We start from the raw sequence: 14,258 nt of genomic DNA on the forward strand, positions 1-14,258 counted from the left end.
GAATAGGGACAAAATGGGTTTTAATTTTCCCATAATTTTTTTTGTGTTATTTCTCAACCTTATGTATGCAAATATGACAAATAATGTTTTGGAAATATAAAGATGCTAAGGTGCAGGCTCCCAGTTGCAACATTTTTTTAAAAAATTGCATTTTTAATCGACCTGACCTAGAATGCTGTCATCACCATCTGACAAAAATAAATAAAAAATAATTTTTAATGACCCTATTAGTGATATTTTTACTCATTTTACAGACAAATGCTTCTCAAGAAACAAAATAAATATTATTTAAACAAAAAACAACAAAAAGTCCATCTGACAGAGTTGACAGTGCATGATGGAGTTGACACAGAACTGAAGGTGGTGACAAACTAGTGAGTAAAAAGAAAAACTTGATACATGTGAAGTAATGCAATTTATGTAAAATACATTAAAATTAATTAATTGCACATTTAAGTGAGATTTGACAACAATTTCACTGAAAGAGTCACAAAAACTGATGGAGTTGACATCTGACCGAGTTGACAAAAAGCCAAACTATCTCAATTTTGCTTTTGGCTTGCTAATGACCTGATGAAATATTTCATCAGGTCCATGAAATATTTACATTTTACCGAAATGAAGTTTTTATTTCACAAAATTTCATAAAAGTTTTGTAAATTGTCAGTTATGGTGTTGACACATCATGGTTGTGACAAAAAACTTAGGAATAAAAAGAAGAAAAMACTAAAGAAWAACATAAGCTAACCAGAGCTAACTAGCCCTCTTAGCAAAGGAAGAGAAAAGAAGTGGTCATGGGGTCCTCAGAAGTTGTGGTGCCCCCCAACAATGCCTGATTTTTTACATTCTCTGACGGTGTTGACAAAAAGTAGGGACAAATTTCAATGGAGTTGGAAAATATATAAAAATTATTTTTAATTCAATTTATTGATACTTTTATAATTATTTATATGACTACTTATACTTAATTGTCATAATATATAATTTTCGTATTTCTTCAATTGTTTAAACTATTATAATGTATTGAGTTCTGCTCATGGACAAAGGCTTTTACAGGCATCATCCACCAACTACAATGTTTAAAATAAAAAAATATTCAGTAAATACCTGGAAAATATACATTGTTGTGCTCACATGACCCAGGTTAATTTAGACAGATATTTGAAAAAATTATATTTTGTGTATATTTTATTCAAATTTTGTGCTTTATCCATAGGACCTGTTTTATAATATTCTCAAGAATCACTGATATAAGTTTGTGTAGTTTCGATCTCTCTCAGACTAGCTGCTTGACTTCATCTTCTGGTATCAATTTATCTGTATTTACATTTAATGAAAATGCCGTGAGGAGTTATGAACCGCGGGTTATTTTTAATATCTTGGAAGATATTGACAATAGCCTTTCAAACAACCCCGCTTCAAAAAATCCCGAACTATCCCTTTAAGATCTTATTCCAAAGAGCTCAAGGCTTCCCTCTAGTGACCATTGTCAATTATTACAAAACATTTTTATTATTTTTGGTGAAGGTAACCGATTATCGTGTTTAACATTTCCTGATAAATTATTTGTCAGTCGTCTGTCACTATTTAGAGCAGATTTACATAACAACATTTAAACAGTACAATGTTTTAAGTCACCCTTCATATCTTGAATTGCCTGCAGACCTAAACACACTTGTCTTCTGGCAGACCTTGACGTGTCCTGGATTTGCCTCTTATATTTTAAGTTTAGTTTTACCCCTTATTACCAACGTTACATTTGTTTGGAAATTTGGGTCGATGTAAACTCATTAGCCCATGCTCTAAGGTCATTCAGAAAACATGCCTGTCTGTCATGGTTAATGATTCCACAGGGGAACATTTTGGTGCTTGCAGTTTAAAACACAAAACTATATCAGGCTGTGTGTTGTGTAAAGTAAACAAAGATAAGGTTTGACTTCAAATAGCACCCATATGTTGCCTAAATATATCGGATGATGAACCGATCAACCCACCTTGGCTCATCGTTAAAAACGCAGTTTTTCCCCCTGCAGCTTTGCACTGCGTAAATCTACCTGCCGCCTGCCACCACTGCTCAGGAACAGCCATCCACATCCACCTGAATCATGCAGTCTGCTGAAGCCAAATTCAACAGAAACAGCTTGTTTCTGACCCTGAAGCGATACAGCTCAGCCGTCAGCGACATGGAGAAGACCATCCTCCTACCAAGCCTGCTGCGAGACGTCCCCTCTGACTGCGAAGCAGCGGATGAGACCTGCAGAGATCTCTATGCCAACTACCTGATGCTGAAGGCCATTCGAAACACAGTGGAGAGCAGCCTGGTTCCCCTGGACGATCACAAGGCCAAAAACGCCACATTCACCAAGACCCCGGAGCCTTTCCTGGAGGCTGATCCTGAAGCATTATTTCTCTTCCATCTGAGAGGACTGTTTTCTATGATGAGCGACCTCACAAAGGAGACTCGGAGCCTCACTGACAAATACTTGGACATAATTGGATTGGCAAATTAACGTCAAAACATTTGTTTGCAGACATTGACCTTCAGGGTTTTACTGTAAACATTTAAACTTTTCATGGATGTGAAATAAATGTAATTAAGCAAAACCGTCAACTTGTGTTTCATTTGCTGGTAGCGAGTAGCTAATTTGCACTGAGAATAATACCATAATTTTTGGAATTAGTAAGGCAGTCATTAATTAGTGATTAGCTTTTTGAATCTTTGAATGTATCCAAGCTAAACGTTTCCACTTTGTTTCCATCTCCAGACATATTTCCCTCGGTCCACTTTTGTTAAACATCAGGGATGTTTTTGAGGCATAGGGAATAGCAATAATTTTCTAATCTCTTAATTTACTGTCAGTTTTGAAACTATAATCTCTAACATGGAAAGATATGCAGTACATCTTTGTCTCATCAGTTTGTTTCATTTGATTGTAGAATTAAAAATAGAGCTGCATGATTCAGACAGTTCTTATTCATTCTTAGTTTTAAAGCACTTAACATGTAAAAAAAAGATGTCAAATTTTTAAGTATTTACTTGTTGGTCACTCATAAAGGTCGATCAAATTTGGCAAATCTAATCTTAGGCCGAATGATTGGTGCAGCTCCACATAAAATAGTTGTGTGTTATAAACTTTAGAAATACAAAATGGCACAAAATCTGAGCCGGCAGATTAAACCTTCTTTAAAAACTAGAAGATGGTCTTAGCCAGAAAAAGCTCAACTGATTACAGCCAAAATATTACATAAATGAACTAGGAGTCATTAAAGAAACTTATGGTTTGTAAATAAAGCCAAAACAGACTTGTCAATTTCTGAATACTAGTCACCCGTCCATCTATTATCATACATCCTTATCCCTAGTGGGTGTTTGGGAGGAGTGTTGGTGCCCATCTCCAGCTGTCAACAGGCGAGAGGCGGTGTACACCCTGGACAGGTCACCAGTCCATCACGGGGGTTTCTGAATACTACATTAGGACAAGTACACATTTTATTTTTATTTTTTATTATTATTTACATCTCTATAGTTCATACAATACATGGCAGATTTCACAAACAGGCTGCCTAATAGAAAACTGTCTGTCCTCTCTTTATTCTTCTGTTTTTCCCCCTGGCACCCACTGAGACTTAGCGCACTGGATGGAACGGCTCGACAATCTCTGCTAAGGTCTTTTTTTCTGGCGAGATGAAAGAAACGGAGACAAAACATTAGAACAAAAATATGGGCAGCCATGGTTTAAACTAATGTACAGGTTCAATCAGAATTAGAACTCCTAAATAATGTCTAGTATTTGACAGACGTTTTAATTATTATTTTTTAAACATGTAATTTTTAATGGTAACGAATTTATGACAGCTGTGCTTAGGCACAACCACATCGACACAAGTGAACATGCCATAGATACATCAATGACATTTTAAAACACGTTTTCTAAGCAAACACTGATGAAGAAGGGACTAAAATATGAAAAACAAAACTACTAACCTTTAGTTTCAAATCTTTCAGGGTGGAGCTTAACATACTCATTCATGTCTCGGTCCAGTCTGGCATAGGTGTAGTTTTCATATTTTGTAAGATGATAACCGATGAACCAGCCAAGAGATGCCAAAAGGAACTGCCGATGAACGCCTGAAAAATAAATTAGGATGCAACTACCTTCAGTGTGTTCCCTGTTGTCTCTCTGAATGACAATTTTGTAGATTTCATATTAGAATGTGAAAATTTCAATAATAAATCTTTAAAATGCCTAATTAAAAAGAAAAACGCACCAAAAGGCAATGGTTCGAGGAAACGCGAAATAAACTGCAAGGCAGGCAAACTGACTTGGAGTCATGGACATCACAACAGCTTTTACACAGAAAATATGCACCAATAAAACAAAAGAAGATAGTAACAGTCTAAAACCCGAAATGCATAACTATGTTAATTTGACAAATTAAGCAAAATGCGGTCTGGTCGACTTTCTCAGCAGATCAAAACAGAAACAATGCTAACCTGACTTCAGAGGCGGCCTATGGTTTAAAGCGTTATGGAGCATCGCGCTGAACCAGCCCATACCGGACAGCCACACCGAGTTCCTGTTAACGATTCCGGGAGGAGGGAGACCCTTTGCGTCCTCTGGAACAATCCCCATGACGACAATGTTTAATCTACTTTATGTAGGTTTGTCGTGAGCTATCGCCCGGGTAGTTTTAGCTATCACCTCTCTGTGGGAAGTCAAGGACGGGCGTGCGAGCGAATGAAGTGTCCGGGTACAACAAATGAGGACGGTTTAGGTTCCACTAGAGATGGGTTCAGTTAAGTGAAATGCAAAGTGCGTGCAGTATTACGACGGAGGCCACGCTACGAAAAAAGTAAATAAATAAAAACAAAATAAATTTACGAGAGTGAAGTCGAAATAATACGAGAATAAGGTTGTAGTATTACGACAATAAAGCCATATTATTACGACTTAGTATTCTAATACTACGGTATTCTCATCTTATTTTGACTTTATTTTAATGACTTTATTCTCATGAAAAATGTCCAGTTTGATCATTAAGGGGTACTGTCTTAAAAATAATTTAGAATTTATTTTATTTATCTTGAGATGTTTAAATTTCAGCTCATAAAGGATATTTAAACACTCTTTCAGTAATTCTGCTTTCAATAAAAAACGTTTCCTAGAATAGATATAATTTACAGGTTAATATTACCTTCTTTAACAGTGAATTTAAAAAAAAGGCAACCTGTAAAACTGTGATATTAAATATGCTTATATGTGGATAAACATTTGGGTACATCTAACTTTTGTGCTGATGCACCTAAGAAAAAAACATTAGGCACTAGTACAAAGAATTGTTCTAGCATTGTCTTTGCATTTATTTCTCATCTTCCCTCCAGATTTTTAAAATACACTGGCTCAGACATGAAGAAGACTATTTTAGTCTTCTTCATCCTCTTCATACACTCCATCGTCATCTACAGTGGCGTCTTGGTACTGCTGATATTCCGACACCAGGTCATTCATGTTGCTCTCTGCCTCGGTGAACTCCATCTCATCCATTCCCTCACCGGTGTACCTGTGACATGACAGCATCAGAATCTACACAGTGCACCAGCACACCACTGTGGCTCACTGTGTCTTGCTCACCAGTGAAGGAAAGCCTTGCGGCGGAACATGGCGGAGAACTGCTCCGAAATGCGCTTGAAGAGCTCTTGAATGGCTGTGCTGTTTCCGATGAATGTGGAGGACATCTTGAGTCCACGCGGTGGGATGTCGCAGACGGCTGTCTTTACATTGTTTGGAATCCACTCTACAAAGTAGCTGCTATTCTTGTTCTGCACGTTCAGCATCTGCTCGTCCACCTCCTTCATGGACATGCGGCCTCGGAAGATGGCGGCGACTGTGAGGTAACGGCCGTGGCGCGGATCACAAGCTGCCATCATATTCTTGGCATCGAACATCTGACGGGTGAGTTCAGGAACTGTCAGGGCCCTTGGAAAAGACAGACATTCAGTAAGAAGAATTTCTTGAGAAAAAGTGGGGCTTTATTATTAAATAAGGGTGGTTTCAGGGGCAGCATCTTTACCTGTACTGTTGGCTGCCTCGGCTGGTCAAGGGGGCAAAGCCTGGCATGAAGAAGTGAAGTCTGGGGAACGGCACCATGTTGACAGCCAGTTTCCTCAAGTCAGCGTTCAGCTGACCAGGGAACCGCAGACAGGTGGTCACACCACTCATGGTGGCCGAAACCAGGTGGTTCAGATCACCGTAGGTAGGGGTGGTAATCTTTAACGTACGGAAGCAGATGTCATACAGCGCCTCATTGTCAATGCAGAAGGTCTCATCAGTGTTCTCAACCAGCTGATGGACAGAGAGGGTGGCATTATAGGGCTCCACCACAGTGTCTGACACCTGCCATGGGGAGAGAGGAAAACCTTAAGATTTGAAGGAAGCAGCTATCAGGCAAAGCATCATATCTGAACACGAGTGAAAGCAGGATATAAACCTTAGGCGATGGCACAACACTGAAAGTGTTCATGATGCGGTCTGGGTACTCCTCCCGGATCTTACTGATGAGGAGTGTGCCCATGCCAGAGCCGGTGCCTCCTCCCAGGGAGTGGGTGAGCTGGAAGCCCTGCATGCAGTCACATCCCTCTGCCTCTTTTCTTGTGACATCCAGGACAGTGTCCACCAGCTCAGCTCCTTCCGTGTAGTGACCTTTAGCCCAGTTGTTACCAGCGCCACTCTGGCCTGTTGGAGATCAAAATATTTTATAAAAACATATAAAAGTCAACTGTTTTTATTTTGAGTCTTGAATTCAAGTTCAAGACTTGATTGGGGGGATGATATTGCCATAACTAGTTGTCATCATAGTTGATAATTTAATTAAATGTCTTTTTCCCCTAGATTTCTGAACTTGAACAAAATCAGGTGGTTTTTTTTCAAACATCTGTATGTTTAGAGAAACCCTTAGGTGCAGTCTGCTGTCGGTTGATTGATGTGACACCTGCATGAGTTAACAAACAGGTTATAGAATGGCAACATCAGCCATACCTCTTTATATGGTCATTTAAATGTTTTAAACCAAAACAAAATGTTTCCAGTAATATACATACCAAAAACAAAATTGTCAGGTCTAAACACCTGCCCAAAAGGACCAGACCTCACAGCGTCCATAGTGCCTGGCTCCAAGTCGACCAACACTGCACGAGGGACATATTTTCCACCTAGTAGAGAGAGGGAGAGGATATACAAATATGCAGACACAGTAACATCCTTGCCTGCTTGACAAAGTAAAATTGGACAAAAAGATAAAAAATAATTGGTGGAAAACAATATGAAATTAATATCAATGTGCAAGATGTGGATAAAAAACAGTTTGCAGCACATCAGTTGCAGTTATAATTCGTTTTTAGCCATTATGAAACAAAAAGCTGTAGCAGCTGGTAGCTTGGACTTTTGTGCATCATTGGAATAGATGCTTAGTAACCATACAATTTAATTCAAATTAGGCAATGTAACGGCCTTCTAGTTGATTTTAACGGTACGAAAGTGTTTTCTTGAGATATTGAATAATTTCCCATGGGAAGTAAAATATGAATAAAACCTAATGCTTCGTTGAAATAAACGCATATCCGGTCCAGTTGCAGGTCGCTGTCTCCGTTGTATAGCCCGGTTTGGTCGATGCCATGTTCATCGCTTATTACCTCCCAGAACTACAACCAAAGAGAGAGGAAAAACTATTAAACTAAGAGGCAGAGCAGTAGCGTACACTAATTACATTTGAACTATTACGTTCATTATTATTTTTTTCGGCCTCAAAATAATTTAACTTCTGAGTCGGTGTCCTCGTGAATTTAGGCCTCCATTTTACAAATATATTTTTCTTACCTTTGATCCAATTTGGTTCCCGCATTGGCCAGCTTGAAGATGAACAATTTCCCTCATTATTATGAACGGCTTTCCAATTGTTCAAGGCAATGTTTTTTCTTTTTTTTTTTAACGAGCAAAGTTATGCCTGCTGCTCCATTTTGGTGGGGGTCGGAGAAGAAACATGCTCCACGTTGACCGTGGAAAGACAAGGGACTATGCACGCGATTAGACAATGAGCCATTCGTAAACGGCCTTTGATTGGTCGGTTCAATTTTGATTGGTGTAAACGTCGTGCACTACCTTAGTAACCAAGAACAGTTACAGTACCAGTCTTTGTAGACAAACATTGTTCCCCAGACGTTGAGTACATGTATGTTAAATGCAGGTCCTGTGCGAAATTCTGTTCCCCTGTGAAAATCTGTTCCCCCTTTCTCTGGCACACTGCAGCCGGAGAGGCGGATCCGACCATTTTTATTTGTGCATGATAATTTGACTGCTTAACTGACGAAATGACCAAATTAGGTCATTTATCACATTGAGACAATGTGACTACATGATGTGGCACTGAATATGAATGTAATGAGTTTTATTCCCATGGCTTCTTTTTTTTGTTCTCTGGGAAATTATTTTTGATGAGAAACAAGCATAAACATGAAAACATCAACAATAGTGATAGTAATATTATAATAAAATAATATTCAGTAAAAAGTAGCCTACAAATTCTTTGATGTTGGGCGGTGAGGGACCTGGATAATGGATAGGGGGCGCTGGCCCAAAAAAGGTTGAGAAACACTGCGCTATACAAATAAAATTTTATATAATAATACCGACTGAGAAGTTAGTCTTAGTTTTAGCCCAAAAACACTTAACGTAACCGTTAGCTAAAAGGTATTCGTAGCCCTTCTTTCATTGCTTTGCTGTTCAACCGGAATAAGAAAAAAAAAAAAGGTACAGGTAACCGTTAGCTGGAAGGCTGTCTGGACATACAAAATGAAAATAGCATGCCATTAATTCATTTTACATTGTTTATTTATTTTTGCTTTGATTGCAGATTTATTCTTTATACCTTTCTTGAAAACTAAGTCATAAAAACTATGACCCCAATTTCGTTATGCTTGTGTACGTTGACAATAAAATATTTTACTTACTTTAAACAGTAGTGGTTACATTCGATTTTAAACCAATTTTCTTGTAAGTACAGAGATATAACACCAGCGAGGCTGTTAAATGTTTTTGGTTACTAAGATGTCACAAGTGCGTTGCTCAAGACAGTCAAAATTGAACCGACCAATCAAATGCCGTTCATGAATTCCTCGTTGTCCAATCGCGTGTGTGGCTTTCCATAATAACTGTTAAGCATAATTTTTTTACCCCATTCTTTGAAAGACTGCAGCAGGCGCAACTTTGCTCGTTAAAAAAAAAAGAAAAAAAACACACAAAAAAATTCTCGTTGAACTTTCATAGAAATGAGGGAAATTGTTCATCTTCAAGCAGGCCAATGCGGCAACCAGATTGGAGCAAAGGTAAGAAAAATATTTGTAAGACTGTGGCCTAAATTCGTGGAGACACCGACTGAGAAGTTAGATTTAGTTCAAAGCCAAAAAGCTTAAACAGTTAGCTAAAATGCTATTCATAGCCGTTGGTTTCCGTTATGTTGCCGCTCAATCAGTTAGTTTAATATTTTTTTCCTCTCTCTTTGTAGTTCTGGGAGGTAATAAGTGATGAACATGGCATCGATCCAACCGGAGTATACCACGGAGACAGCGACCTACAGCTGGACAGGATCAACGTTTATTACAACGAGGCGTCAGGTTTGTTCATACTTTGCTTCACAGATGTTTACTTAGTGGAGGTGAAGTTATTAAATATCTCAAGGAAACATTTTGGTACCGTTACCGTCCACCAGAGGACCGTTACATGGCCTAATTTGAATTTAATTGTTACTAAGCAACTGGTTCAATGATGCACAAAAACCCAAGCTACCAGTTGCTACCATTTTTCTTTCATAACTGCTAAAAACGAATTATGACAACAGCTACCCCAAACAGTTTATAATACACATTTTCATGTTGATATGCATTTCATGTTGTTTTCCAGAAATCATTTTTGATCCTTTTTTACATCATTGTCCAGTTTTGTTTAGTCAAGCTTGCGAAGATGTCAATGCAAAATTGCATAATTTTCCTCTCTCTCGCTCTATTAGGTGGAAAATATGTCCCTCGTGCAGTGTTGGTTGACTTGGAGCCAGGCACAATGGACTCTGTGAGGTCTGGTCCTTTTGGGCAGGTGTTTAGACCTGACAATTTTGTTTTTGGTATGTATATTACTGGAAGCATTTTGTTTTGGTTTAAAAAAAAAAAAAATTGAAATGACCATATAGGCCTGCCAACCAAAACTGGAATGTTTATTTTCTGTTTAATTTCTCAAAAGTTTCTTTTTTTTTTTTTTTTTTTTTTTTACACACAAAGAAACTTGGTAAATTGTCAAACATTATTGGCATAAAGCTCCACAAAATAAACATATTTTATTTCAGTTAAGCATGCATTTTTAAAAGAAAAAGAATGTTCCTTTAATGTGCAAGACAGACTACACCACTAGATGTGATTAGAAGAGGACAGAGCTCAGGTTGATGTTGCCATGCTACATAAATTGATAGATGCATTAACACATCCAGGTGTTTGAAAGAAACCACTTGATATTGTTGAAGTTTAAGAAATATGGAAAAAGAAAGGCATTTAATTAAATTGCCCCTAAATTTTTATAGTTGATGCCTACTAGTCAATGGCAATGTCATTCTCTAAAAGAAGTACTACACTTTTCATAAAGCAAGCTGACTTTTCTTTTAATTAAATATTTTGATCTCCAACAGGTCAGAGTGGCGCTGGTAACAACTGGGCTAAAGGCCACTACACGGAAGGAGCTGAGCTGGTGGACTCTGTCCTGGATGTGGTGAGAAAAGAGGCAGAGGGATGTGACTGCATGCAGGGCTTCCAGCTCACCCACTCCCTGGGAGGAGGCACCGGCTCTGGCATGGGCACACTCCTCATCAGTAAGATCCGGGAGGAGTACCCAGACCGCATCATGAACACTTTCAGTGTTGTGCCATCGCCTAAGGTTTATATCCTGCTTTCACTCGTGTTCAGATATGATGCTTTGCCTGATAGCTGCTTCCTTCAAATCTTAAGATATTCCTCTCTCCCCATGGCAGGTGTCAGACACTGTGGTGGAGCCCTATAATGCCACCCTCTCTGTCCATCAGCTGGTTGAGAACACTGATGAGACCTACTGCATTGACAATGAGGCGCTGTATGACATCTGCTTCCGTACATTAAAACTTACCACCCCTACCTACGGTGATCTGAACCACCTGGTCTCGGCCACTATGAGTGGTGTGACCACCTGTCTGCGGTACCCTGGTCAGCTGAACGCCGACTTGAGGAAACTGGCTGTCAACATGGTGCCGTTCCCGAGACTGCACTTCTTCATGCCAGGCTTTGCCCCTCTGACGAGCCGAGGCAGCCAACAGTACAGGTAAAGATGCTGCCCCTGAAACCACTTTTGTATTATAACAATAATGTTTTTACAAACATAATTCTTACTGAATGTCTGTCTTTTCCAAGGGCCCTGACAGTTCCTGAACTCACCCTGCAGATGTTCGATGCCAAGAATATGATGGCAGCTTGTGATCCGCGCCACGGCCGTTACCTCACAGTCGCCGCCATCTTCCGAGGCCGCATGTCCATGAAGGAGGTGGACGAGCAGATGCTGAACGTGCAGAACAAGAACAGCAGCTACTTTGTAGAGTGGATTCCAAACAATGTAAAGACAGCCGTCTGCGACATCCCACCGCGTGGACTCAAGATGTCCGCCACGTTCATCGGAAACAGCACAGCCATTCAAGAGCTCTTCAAGCGAATCTCTGAACAGTTCACCGCCATGTTCCGCCGCAAGGCTTTCCTTCACTGGTGAGTAAGACTCAGTGAGCTACAGTAGTGTGCTGGTTGGTGCATTGCGTAGATTCTGATGCTGTCATGTCACAGGTACACCGGTGAGGGTATGGATGAGATGGAGTTCACCGAGGCAGAGAGCAACATGAATGACCTGGTGTCGGAATATCAGCAGTACCAAGACGCCACCGCAGAGGAGGAGGGAGAGTTTGAAGAAGAGGGTGAAGAAGATGCCTAAGCTAGTTTTTTAAAGTGGGGGCTGCAGCTACCTGGGAGGCTACCACAAGGTGCCTTACATAACTGGATAGAAGATAAGAAATAAATTGAACATTTTTGCTCTTGACTAATTTTTTTGCACTGGTGCACCTAATGTTTTTTCTTAGATGCACCAGCACAGTAGTTAGATATACCCTAATGTTTGACCACATGCCATTTTTAACATTGCACTTTTAAAGGTTGACTTCTTTTTTTTAAATTTTTTTATCACCGTTAAATTAAGGTAATATTTACCTGTAAATCAATAATGTTCATTTTCAGGACTTTTTCCGTAATTCTTTATTTGAAGCAGAATTACTGACCGTGTTTAAAGAACCTCTGAGCTGAAATATAAACATGTCAAGGTAAATCAAAGAAAATCTAAATTAGAAGGTGTTTGAAGGGCTACGGATCTTGTGAACATCTCAGACTAGACATTTCATAACATTTAAGTCATTTTTCTCGTGAAATATTTCCAATTTGAACTCAGTGAAGGGAAATTTTTCTTATGTAGCATTAAACTATATTATCATGTCAACCTCTACTGATGATGTGTGTGTGCTGCCATTAAAGCTATAGATGCATTGAGCTTTTTCAATACAAAATGTATTGTCACTAGCCGCTTAACACATTATCTCAAAGAGTTCAAGGCTGCCCTCTAGTGACAATAGTATACTATTACAAAACATTTTTCATTATTTTAGTAAGGGTAACCTTGGTTGTGTTCAAAGCATTTTATGATCATAATTTGTAATCTGTCACTATTCACAGCAGGTTTTATGGCAGCAGTGTTTGAACAATACAATGTTTAAATTACCCTTCATATTTTGAACTGTCTGCAGACTCAAAGCATTTGTTTAATGGCAGACCATGTGGTTTCCTGGATTTGCTTCTCTTATAAGTTTGCTATTAACACTTATTATTTGTAAATTTGGCTTTATATGAGCTAATTGGTGTAAGCTCTAAGGCAGGGCTGTCCTTGGAGCCATTTGGAGCACCTTCAATTGTTCCTGTGTGCACCATTAGAAAATGTGGTTGATGCAGTTGGATACTTTTTTATTCTTTAATTAGAGCACAGTTATTACTGACAAATTAAAATTTTGTCTTTTTTAATCCCTAGTTTTTACTTTCACTTAATTTCATAGACTTCTACTTAGAAACAGACTTGGAGAACCCTAATCTGCTTTTAATTTATTTATTAAACCTGGTTGCTGGCTTCGTTTTTTTTTTTTAGAGGGAGTGACCCAAATCCTGTTCTTATTGCTGAGAATAAGCTGAATGTTTTCTTTATCTTTGTATCCAAACTACATGTCTTTTTATTAATAATTCAAAAAAACGTAACTTTTGAATCTGCAGTGATTTCCTAGAAAAAACTCAGACTTCTTTAACTGTTTAATTAGAATTACTGTTTGCTTAGTTTACTGTTGAGCTCTGAAAAAACATACTGCAATGTTGTTTATGGTTTTATTTTTTAGGCCCAAAAAGTTTGGACACCACTGCTAAGGTCATTGAAACATCATGATTAAATATTCACAGAGGAACACTTAGTTCTTGCAGATTAAATGATGAGGAAAATCTCAGACTGTGTTGTGAAAAGTAAATAAAGATAAGGTTTGACTGCATATAGCACCCAAATGTTGCCTTAGTACATATTGCATGATGCAATGCTTAACCTACCTTTGCTTATCAATTGCAGTCTTTGCCTTCAGTTTTGCACTTAATAAAGCTACATAAATGCATAATAATGTTAAAACATTTGGCAGATGCTATAATCCAAAAACTTACAAAAAAGTAAATAGCATGAGTTTAAAATTAGAAATATCTTGTTCCTTATTGAGGAAATTCATTTGTAACAATGGATCAGCATCAGTACCAGAAGGCTCACACAAAATATCAAAAAGTTACAATAAGAGTAACAATAACATCAAGAACACGATTTGAACATTAAAATGCAGTTCAGGTATCAGAAAAATGCACTACGATCCAAGGTATGTGTAACAGAGTAAGATTACTTTCTTTCCCTGAATGTGCATGACCCATTTCGTTCCAAGTCGCCGTTTAAAATACGGTACTCATTTTTGTCTTGGTTCACAGTGGCGGAGCTAGACTTTTAAAGTTGGGGGACCAAGGGGGGGCAGGACTACCTCTGGGGGGGCAAAATTTAAAATGTCTGTGTGCACATCTATATATATATATATAT

The 14,258-nt window shown here is 38.6% G+C and overlaps 4 protein-coding genes across 4 annotated transcripts; 2 read left to right on the top strand and 2 right to left on the bottom strand.

The window, feature by feature from the left end:
• The first annotated feature begins 1,974 nt into the window (after window positions 1–1,974).
• On the top strand, window positions 1,975–2,611 carry thrsp (thyroid hormone responsive). Its single transcript, XM_008426380.2, has one exon. It carries the CDS (start codon window positions 2,106–2,108, stop codon window positions 2,508–2,510), a length of 405 nt encoding a protein of 134 aa, XP_008424602.1. The 5' UTR covers window positions 1,975–2,105; the 3' UTR covers window positions 2,511–2,611.
• Window positions 2,612–3,477: 866 nt separating this feature from the next.
• Window positions 3,478–4,761, bottom strand: ndufc2 (NADH:ubiquinone oxidoreductase subunit C2). The gene is made up of 3 exons (XM_008426382.2): window positions 4,496–4,761; window positions 3,986–4,129; window positions 3,478–3,677 (listed from the first exon to the last, which is right to left on the bottom strand). The coding sequence occupies exons 1-3, from the start codon at window positions 4,632–4,634 to the stop codon at window positions 3,628–3,630; spliced, it is 333 nt and encodes a 110-aa protein (XP_008424604.1). The 5' UTR covers window positions 4,635–4,761; the 3' UTR covers window positions 3,478–3,627.
• A 577-nt stretch (window positions 4,762–5,338) lies between these two features.
• Window positions 5,339–8,115, bottom strand: LOC103475018 (tubulin beta chain-like). Its single transcript, XM_017308073.1, has 7 exons — window positions 7,875–8,115; window positions 7,591–7,699; window positions 7,100–7,210; window positions 6,490–6,734; window positions 6,073–6,395; window positions 5,634–5,978; window positions 5,339–5,562 (listed from the first exon to the last, which is right to left on the bottom strand). Exons 1-7 carry the CDS (start codon window positions 7,929–7,931, stop codon window positions 5,424–5,426), a joined length of 1,329 nt encoding a protein of 442 aa, XP_017163562.1. The 5' UTR covers window positions 7,932–8,115; the 3' UTR covers window positions 5,339–5,423.
• A 1,100-nt stretch (window positions 8,116–9,215) lies between these two features.
• On the top strand, window positions 9,216–12,140 carry LOC103475019 (tubulin beta-4B chain-like). Its single transcript, XM_008426383.2, has 7 exons — window positions 9,216–9,379; window positions 9,559–9,667; window positions 10,060–10,170; window positions 10,726–10,970; window positions 11,065–11,387; window positions 11,477–11,821; window positions 11,897–12,140. The coding sequence occupies exons 1-7, from the start codon at window positions 9,323–9,325 to the stop codon at window positions 12,039–12,041; spliced, it is 1,335 nt and encodes a 444-aa protein (XP_008424605.1). The 5' UTR covers window positions 9,216–9,322; the 3' UTR covers window positions 12,042–12,140.
• The last annotated feature ends 2,118 nt before the right edge of the window (window positions 12,141–14,258 follow it).

Source organism: Poecilia reticulata, linkage group LG13, assembly GCF_000633615.1.
Source record: "Poecilia reticulata strain Guanapo linkage group LG13, Guppy_female_1.0+MT, whole genome shotgun sequence".
NCBI classification, from domain to species: Eukaryota; Metazoa; Chordata; class Actinopteri; order Cyprinodontiformes; family Poeciliidae; genus Poecilia; species Poecilia reticulata.

What these genes read in the sequence shown, in the direction of transcription:
- thrsp (XM_008426380.2), top strand. Translation starts at nt 2,106, where the DNA reads ATGCAGTCTGCTGAAGCCAAATTCAACAGAAACAGCTTGTTTCTGACC.
- ndufc2 (XM_008426382.2), bottom strand. Translation starts at nt 4,634, where the DNA reads ATGGGGATTGTTCCAGAGGACGCAAAGGGTCTCCCTCCTCCCGGAATC. An exon ending in TAGGCCGCCTCTGAAGTCAG is followed by an intron (nt 4,130 to 4,495) that starts GTTAGCATTGTT and finishes TTTATTTTTCAG; the next exon opens with GCGTTCATCGGCAGTTCCTT. An exon ending in TGAAAGATTTGAAACTAAAG is followed by an intron (nt 3,678 to 3,985) that starts GTTAGTAGTTTT and finishes TCATCTCGCCAG; the next exon opens with AAAAAAAGACCTTAGCAGAG.
- LOC103475018 (XM_017308073.1), bottom strand. Translation starts at nt 7,931, where the DNA reads ATGAGGGAAATTGTTCATCTTCAAGCTGGCCAATGCGGGAACCAAATT. An exon ending in ACCTGACAATTTTGTTTTTG is followed by an intron (nt 6,735 to 7,099) that starts GTATGTATATTA and finishes GATCTCCAACAG; the next exon opens with GCCAGAGTGGCGCTGGTAAC. An exon ending in CGCAAGGCTTTCCTTCACTG is followed by an intron (nt 5,563 to 5,633) that starts GTGAGCAAGACA and finishes GTCATGTCACAG; the next exon opens with GTACACCGGTGAGGGAATGG.
- LOC103475019 (XM_008426383.2), top strand. Translation starts at nt 9,323, where the DNA reads ATGAGGGAAATTGTTCATCTTCAAGCAGGCCAATGCGGCAACCAGATT. An exon ending in ACCTGACAATTTTGTTTTTG is followed by an intron (nt 10,171 to 10,725) that starts GTATGTATATTA and finishes GATCTCCAACAG; the next exon opens with GTCAGAGTGGCGCTGGTAAC. An exon ending in CGCAAGGCTTTCCTTCACTG is followed by an intron (nt 11,822 to 11,896) that starts GTGAGTAAGACT and finishes GTCATGTCACAG; the next exon opens with GTACACCGGTGAGGGTATGG.